The 8,830-nt window shown below is 39.5% G+C and overlaps 1 protein-coding gene across 1 annotated transcript; it reads right to left on the bottom strand.

The window, feature by feature from the left end:
• Positions 1 to 4,382: 4,382 nt before the first annotated feature.
• Positions 4,383 to 8,729, bottom strand: LOC144653061 (uncharacterized). The gene is made up of 5 exons (XM_078512973.1): positions 8,411 to 8,729; positions 8,097 to 8,314; positions 7,253 to 7,343; positions 6,393 to 6,542; positions 4,383 to 6,174 (listed from the first exon to the last, which is right to left on the bottom strand). The coding sequence occupies exons 1-5, from the start codon at positions 8,523 to 8,525 to the stop codon at positions 5,645 to 5,647; spliced, it is 1,104 nt and encodes a 367-aa protein (XP_078369099.1). The 5' UTR covers positions 8,526 to 8,729; the 3' UTR covers positions 4,383 to 5,644.
• Between the last annotated feature and the right edge of the window lie 101 nt (positions 8,730 to 8,830).

The following is an 8,830-nucleotide window of genomic DNA, read 5'->3' as shown; positions in this document are numbered from 1 at the left end:
CGGTGTATGATAGCTCGGCCAATCAGCTGATTGCAGAATTTCCATTAGAACACAAGTAGATTTCTACTAAATAGATGTACAGATGACGTCAAAACGTGGTAAGAATAGGACAGTGGTCTACAGACTCTACATGATCGATTACTCGCAAACAAGCATGGTGACTTATCTTCCCTTCTCATATTTCAAGATTGGCAGTCATTCCCTTTAAACAGATTAACTAAAGACCAACTTCTATGCCAATAATAATCAGTAAATAATCGGTTATCGCTGAAGAGAATTTGCAAGTGAAGATACTTTAAGGCCTAGTTCAGACGTCGTGCTTCTGCCGTGCCGAAATAAATTCAGGAATTAAGTTCGACAAAAGCACGGCAGAAGCACGGCGTCTGAATCAAACTTCGGCAAAGCAATTTAGTTCGACACGCCATGCCGTGCTACAGGACTCTGGCAGGGCAGCGGTTCAAACATCATGCTCCTGCCGCACCAAACCAAATTCATAAATTATATTTATGTATTTTGGCGATATTACGTTCCCGCGAGGAGTTACAAGGAGAGTCCCCAGGGTCTTCTCCGTTTTCAGCCGCCATTTTGAAAAACCTGGGACGATGTTAAGTATGCGCATTGAATTTTATTCTTGCCAGACGGCAAAAAAACATGGCGGCCAGCCAAAGGAATACGAAATTTTCTCTGCTAAAAAGCACGTCGAGGATGTTTCATTCAACGAAGTAGATGGACTTATGACAAGGAGCAGGGCGAAGAAGAAGCTAGCGGGGCTGAATCCGAAATAAGCAAGTTTTCGGAAACTACTCGGGCAAAGAAACAAACATTCGCCGTACTGGCAAATGGAAAAGTTTTTTTTTCCGTTGCTTTTCTTTGCGTCTTTTTCTTGAGTCTTGCAATGGTTTTAAAAGTAGGAGTCTTTGCTGCAATTTCGGAAAACGGCGCCATTTTTGTTGGATCACCGCTGACTAATTGTTACGTAGCTTCAGTACTCCTGAATTTGGTACGACTCTGGCACGACGTCTGAATCAGACTCGTGCTTCTGCTGTGCAACAGTCGAACCTAATTGCAATTTAGTTCGGCAAAGCAGAAGCACGACGTCTGAACTAGGCCTAAGTTCACGCCAGGAACATGTCGACTCCATGTTATTTGAGCTGAAGTTATATTAACTCCAGCTTATTTTGACATTATTACCATTGGAAACTCTGACGCAATTTAGCATATCCCTTAGCGCACGAGGCTTAAATCTAGAGTTTTGTGGGATTTACAGAGCCAAAAATAAGTAAAGTAAAATACTTCCATGCTCCGGAAAAAAGGCAAAATTATTCTCGATTATACTAGCAGTGCTATTTCGCCGGCTAAAGCAGCTGAAGCAGCAAGAATTATGTTTAGTTTTCCAGATTATTCTAAAAAGTGTTAGCATAATCGATAAATAATGGTAATTGAACCGAGTGGCGTGCAATTCAAGGTGTAACCAGGCGATTAGTTCCGAAATTACGAGCACCATTGAATATTGAATATCGGTTTGAATACCTGTACTTTGACACCAAGGTGATCGTCGCTCCAATTACGTAACAAATAAACGCGCGGCCAGACTTAACTCAGACCAAAGAATTTTATCATACCACATTGCTTAGCTTAATTTTGTGAAAAAGCATTACTGAATGTTCTGAATTGAGCGTATTAAATGGATTGCTGACGTTTTTGGCACTGTACCGCCTCACGTCAACCCGTAGACATATTTTTGGTTTGGAGTTTTTATCAAAGCAACTAAAGAGAACAATTAACAGCGAAAAAAGGTTTTATATTGTAAATTATTTTTCTTTAACATTGTGAGATGGCTGTAGTAGGTTGGCCAGAACCACAACAGAACGTTGTCAAGAACCATCATCATGAAGAACTCCTCTAAGATCGAAAAAAGTTGTTTCTTTACAAAGTGCTTAGATCTTATATATTTTTTACGAGACGTTCCGGGAATAACCCCTTCATCAGTCGCATGTTTGTTCAAAACCGTTCTAATATGGATCCGGATAGGTTTTCTTCTTGCCTGCACGTTGTTTCCATATTCTTCACAACGGCCGAGACTATTATCTGCTCAACAGCTCACATTGGCAATAAAACATTCTTAATATTGCTTTACTATACAAAACACCATGCCTTAGAACAAGCACCAACTACTATTATGTCAATATAGCGGTTTCTGATTTTCTTGCTTGTATAACCAGCTTGCTGTTGCTGTACCTTATGGAAGAGAAAATGCTGAACAGTAAATATATACTGAAGAAAATGGCGACGAATGAAGCATCCTTTCTAAGGGACCGGCCATTTTTTATCGCCTGTGGGGGAGCGGAGGATTTTTTTTTTTTGGGGGGGGGGGGGGTCACTTGATTTTTAGGAGAACAGAAGGGGGGATCAATCGTAGCTGAGTGCCCAAAAGGGGCCGAAAATTGAAAAAATGAAAATTTTGGAAAAATTCAGATGCAGGACCACTCAAATCTGGCTGGATAATGCCAGTTTGAGAACATATATAAAATAAAGGCGCCCATTCTACTGGGAGATGATAGCATTTGCAGTCTCAATTTGTTCTAACACCAATTTATTTAAAAAACGGAAGCTGTCATACTAGCGAATGTGCACATTTCAATTTATATCGAGAACCTTTTCCTTTTATAACGTGCTTAGCTTTTAATAGCTAATATTCATCTTTGAACATGGCAGGTGAGTTCTTAATCGTGAACCATCACTCCGGATAATTGTAACATTCTGAAATAGCATGTTTGTTTAAATTAAGATATTGCCTCTCCAGGAATGGGCTCCCTGTCTCAGCTCTATACTAAATCCGATTCCACTGCTTCACCTGCCTCATCTTGAGCCTCGTCATCCAATTAAACAACTTCATTTGCCTCATGAGCCTTATCATCCAATTCGACAACAACATTTAGTCCCTAATTATAAGGCAGGTTGACCTCGGACTTTGTTCCCTTAAAAAGGGAGCCACTTGTTCTAGATTTTTTGTTAACTGAAGGTCATGCTAAAAATGATGCAAACGCCTCGATGTTTAATTTTTTAGCAAAGTCAGCATTTTTGCTTTCTACAAGGGTATCCCAAACATTCTCTTCGATTGAAGAAACCGAAAATTTGCCCAGCGACCTCGATTGAGGTCAAAATTCCTAAGATATGGCATGCCCTCTGCTCGAGTCGCGTCTCCTTGGTTTTTCGGACCTTCCTTTTATTTTCTTTCTTTCTTCTTGACATTGATGATTTTATCGCGTATAATGAAACTTCGACATGTTGATATGCGCTGTTCTCTTGTTAGAAGCGGACTGAAGTTCCTCCAGCAGCGTAGTGATTCGCCTTTGTGCTTCTTCTAAATAGGCGAGCTCATCCCTGCGAATGCACCTTTTTATGCCTGAAATGAACTTATTAAGGTTTTGGCACACTCCATATTTCTCATTCTTCAGTAAATTATTCGATTTGTTCGGTACTAGTTTACATTTGCTGTCATTCAAGCAGGTAGTTCCAGAACCCAGATTACCTGTGACGAAACACAGACTCGTAAATCTGTTGGGCAGTGCTGTAAAAAAACTTCAATTTCGTGGAGTGTGGGTTTGGCAGAAGCTATTTTTGCCAGGGTTCCATTTCTGGTAACTGAATATTGGTGCGAAGACATCGGTGGTTGGGGGGGGGGGGGGATCACAAAAGTTATCTATATTATTGAGGGGGATCACTTCAGTGAAATAAAATTTAAAAGGGGATCACCTAAATTTGACCATGTTTAGTCCAAAATCCTCCGCTCTCCCCCCCCCCCCCCGGCAATAAATAATGACCTTTAAATCCCGTTTGAATTGTCACTCAAAAGCTGTAATAAAAAGCTCACGTGAGCTCTCGTAAGCGACTGCGACCAAATTATGCATCAGTCAATCCTCGCAGTGTCCTCTCTCTCCCCGGGCCGACTCCCCGTATTAATTTTAGTAGCATGTACGTAAAGTGCTTTTGCATACGCTATTACGGTACTTCGAAGTCATATACTTGCAAATGGCCCTCAAACGTCACAAGAACTGAAGGCGAGCCCACGAGAGATCAGCGCCGTTATTACAATATACTAAATGTCGCACATACCCCCCCCCCCCAAAAAAAAAGCGTACTTGCAGAATTTTAAACTCTCCGTGTAGGACATGCATAGTGATTCGAAATGGCTTTTGAACGTCGCAAAAACTTAAGGCGAACTCATGGGGGATGAACGCCGTTATTACAATACTCTAAATGCCAACAAAGAATACGCGGAGAACGCTAAAGAGCAGGGAAAATGCTACTGCTATCACTACTTACAACAACAAAAACACTTTAGCTATTTATTACAGAGATTATAACTATTACAATAAAGATACAAGGTGATGAATGCGCAATTTAGTCATAATAACTGAAAGCTAGGCATCTTGTGTACTGCTTACATCAGTCTTGTCAGCGATAAGTGAAAATGTGCGAAACTAAAATGACGTTTTTGGTGCTTTGTTTAGAAAAAAGTTATCTTAGTCCATTTGTCACATGTAGCCTAGAGCGTCCGAATGGCGTGCGGAAGGTCACTAGCTGATTGATTCCAATCCTGTTGGGCAACTCGGAAATGTTTTCCAAAGTGGCCTGTTTTTAATATTTCTACCAAGTTTGACATACACCACCATTACTTTCACAATATGGATAATAATTGTAAGCTTCGTATTTACAAATAAGTAAAGCTATTTCAAGGATGTGCTTTAAAAGTACCCGTAGTCAAAATTTATTTTAGTGTCAGCTTCGTTGGGTGGCATTATACTACTGACCACTTGCCAGCTGTATTGCTGTAATAAGCAAAAACAAACTTGTACGTACATGGTGATATATACTTCCTAATTACAACAGTAATTTGCAACAGTAGTTATTTTAATCACTACACGAAGTTACTGTAACTCAATGTTAAATTTTAATTTCCAGTGACTGGGTACTGGGAAACGATTCTTTTAGTCATGATACAAACTTTCAATTTAAATTTAAGTAGGTCAAAATGCAACGAAAACCGTTAATGCAATTTACTCTGTATACGGATATACGTGGAATGTACAAGTGACTAAATATAAAACGTTAGCAGCAGTGTTCACTTGAGCGTCGAAAGCAATTCTCGTTTGCTTTGGGATTGCTTTAGTACGCTTAGTGATTGGTTAAAAACACTCGCATCACTTTTTAAGATAATCAGAAGTTAAACTAAAACCAGTCGTAAATAATGACTTGCCCACGTTTTCCCGTGGTAAATCGTGCCGGCTACATGTATCTGCTTCGAGTTTTGATTGGCACACTGGATTGTCTGTGTCCTTTGGTTTTACGACACTCAAACGAAAACTGCTCTACGGCGAGTTTTTACTTAAAAAATTAAAGTCGTCGAGTTTGTCTTCTTTACTCATGCTACGTCTGTTGGGAAAAATATTTACAGCTCCTTCCCTTTACTTGAATATACTTTCATGTTTAACAGTGCGGCAAAGATTAAAACCGTTTCCATTATGTACCTTGTGAAGGGAACGGACAATCCAGTAACTAAAAGGCCTGTTGGATAACGGTTGTTTGAGTTACTATTATTTATCTGGTATCTAAACGTCACCTATACAGAAGAAGGAGGTTCTTAACGAACAAACACTTTCCAGAAATCACCCACACTGGCAGCGGGTCTATTGTGATGGTCGTCATCACAATATGGCGCCTGCCCAGGAGAAATCCACCAGTGATAGAGACCCAAAGTAAAAGCAGGAAAAATGTATAATCTGTCTTGATCTTGACCATGTCCCCATTTTCCAACTTTATACGCGCCATTTTCTCTTCCCCAAATATTGCAAACTCGCGCTAACCTCGAATTATCATTTCCCATTCTAACAAACGAGCCACAGGCGTCGGGCTGCACATCCGTCTGACCGCTGAAGTACTGGACTACAGCTTCGCCAGTGCTGTTAACGACCGTTGTCACATGGAACGTACGTCCCTGTTGTTTACTGCAATGGAATCTCAGTTGAGTGAAAGACAAGTGTGTTCTCAGCTCATTCATGGCGCGTTTTGTGAGAATCATCAGAGAGCTGTTTATTCCACGGTAGGACGCCTCAACTGACGGTTGAAAGTTCAAGCCGTCAAGCACAAAGTTGGAGACAAGAAGCCATCCTCCTGAAAGTAAACAAGGTTCAGTGGTCTTGACAAAACAAGACTGTCAGTAAAAGTGACAAATCCTCACTCGGTTTGTTAAGCAGGCATTTGTACTTTTCATGCAGTTTAGGTTTTGTGGGTATCGTACACACTAGAGCCGTTTGGTTTGATAGCCAGTCGCTAAAATTACTGTGAGTCTGGAGAGGTTAGGAAAAGTTTTAAAACTTTCTGTAACTTACCTCCGTCAGTTGTCATGTCACAGAAGACTTTTAAAGGGTTACCACTCTTCTCAGGGTCGATCCAGTACTCTCCGTCCTTCATAGAGACTCCTGAGTCCCTGATATCCTTGCAGGAATGGGCAGGCTGTTGGGAGTACACAAATTTTCTTGCTACAACAGAAAATACGATATTTTCTTTAAAGTTCTCTGCACTAAAACTTTTCATTACTGAGCTCGCAATGCTGTTGCAAGCTTTCGAATCTGCGCGCTCTCGAGCTGAGGTTAAAAATTTAAATTATCAGCCACGAATTGTGTTAAACATTTCAAAGCAAAGACTTTATCCACAACAGATTTTTAAGGGCAGATAATACTGTTTAAACTTGATTATGAGTTTGTAAATTTTCACCATGGAATTGCATCAAACGCCCAGTAAACACTGTGAAAACATTCGTTATTCGATTGAGTTGACACAAGAGTATTCTCTTTGTTGCCTAAATAACGATCTTGGCAAATTCCTATTCTTATGACGTAATTGTCATGGGCCAAAAGTGGTAACATTCGTCTAGGTTTTCTCGAGATTAATTCGGTAATGTTCTGTAACATTTGGTAGAGGGGTTGTAATTGTTTTGCTTTACTTACTCTACTTGTTTTTTGAGGAAAATCTTCTCAGGGAAAAGACACAAATTTGCAAAAGCCGAAGAAGCTAAACCCCCGCAACCCCACATTTTTCGTGTTTCGTGTTTGTAGTGTAAAAATTTTGGAAAATTTTACTGAAGGAAATTGAAGAATAAAACGCATTTGTTTGAGTAGTCTTAATTCAAGACTAAAAGCCATTATTTTAGCAGAGATGCTACACACCCCTTCAACAAGACTGTACTCACGTGTTTGACACTGTTTTCCCTTGTATCCCGGATGACACTGACCGCTTTTTACTTGTCCATTCTTTTGACGCGAAACATCCATGCAGGAGACCTGGGTTAGATTAAGATGTTTTTATAATCAATAGCACTTTATAAAGCGCTCTTAGAAAAAAATAGAAATAACGCTATATAAATAACAGTCGTACCAATCTTCATCTTCTTTTTTTGTTGAAGCAGTAATAAATAATAACAATAACAAAATTCTAGACGTTTTAAGGTCGCCTCATAAGCGGAAACGTTGTTTTCAAATTGTTTCCTTGGTGCGCAAATGAGGAAACATTTTTCAAGGAAGCAAACTGTTGTTGCAAAAGTTTGGAACCACAAAACATGTACAGGTTCCAATAAAAACAATGAGAAACAATATTTCCGCATCAATGTTTGTAGAACAATGTTCTTTGTTTACAGGGCCTTTACATTAATAATAGATGCCAAAATGGACTTTTCAGTATGATTCTCAGGAATGATATTTGTAAAAAAAATTATTTGCCATTGAAGATGTCAATATCTTCCCACCTCCGCTCAGCCAAAAAGAAACTTTCTAAGACTTCAAAATCTAGCTCTCTCTCTCTCTTTAGGGGGCAAGCCTTGGAGAATGACGGTCGTTATTCGAGGACGCTGTTGTGGACCTTTATAAGGCGGGCACCCTTGTCCTTCATATTCAGCATATCATGTTTCCTTGTGATATTAGTATATTCAAGCATACAGGAAGTGACCACTGAGGCGAAATAGTCTCGATATTTTAACTCGCTCTACCGACTATAGGGATTAGGAAAGTCTGGCGACCAATAAAAATATGCGCCCTCACCTGAATAGAGCTATAGTATGTAGATCCTTTCTTCCGTTTGAAATCACTTGGCTTCATTTGTCGTGTTATGTTGTTTAGTTCACAGATATGTTTTGCAGTTTTCCCAATATGATGAACATTAAATGACTTGCAACTGTTATTTCCGAAGCATTTAAGCTGACATTCAAATTCGTCAGCAACAAAATCCTTGGCCATGACGTGACCGAGTAAGGCATGGTCTAAAAGGAAAAGAAACGGAAAAGCTTGTTTTTTCATTGCTTACAATTAGGCAAATTGCTAGAAGATATGTTTTTGTATTTTTTGCCTCTACTTACCGATTTGAGTCTCAAATACGCTTCCACAAAAGTCTGTGTTCGCCAACACAAATAAAATACCCAGGAGAATGCTGAGAGTCACAAAAGCTAACTGTGCCAGCCAGGAATCAGCCATGGATTGATAGCACCTGTCGTATCGTTTTTTTCTTGTTGGTGAACTTTAGTATCTGTCAGGCTATCAGATATTTGCTCTATATATCTTCCAACATCAAAAATAAAATATGGATAGTGCTCTTGGGAGCAGTGTAGAGAAGTTAGTTATTAGAATTATCTGGTAAATGCGTTTTCAAGAAATGCATTTACCGAAATGCGCTTTAATGAAACCTAACTCCTTCAAGGTTTTCACTGATATAGCAAAATTAAAAATAAAGATGTACATAATTTATAACTTGCTTTTAACTATCCAGTTTAGCTAATTGC

Source organism: Oculina patagonica, chromosome 5, assembly GCF_052425735.1.
Source record: "Oculina patagonica isolate OP01 chromosome 5, crgOcupat, whole genome shotgun sequence".
In the NCBI taxonomy this organism is placed as follows: domain Eukaryota; kingdom Metazoa; phylum Cnidaria; class Anthozoa; order Scleractinia; family Oculinidae; genus Oculina; species Oculina patagonica.
Note: the sequence above shows the minus strand (reverse complement) of the source record. Positions and strands in the feature narration are given on the sequence as shown.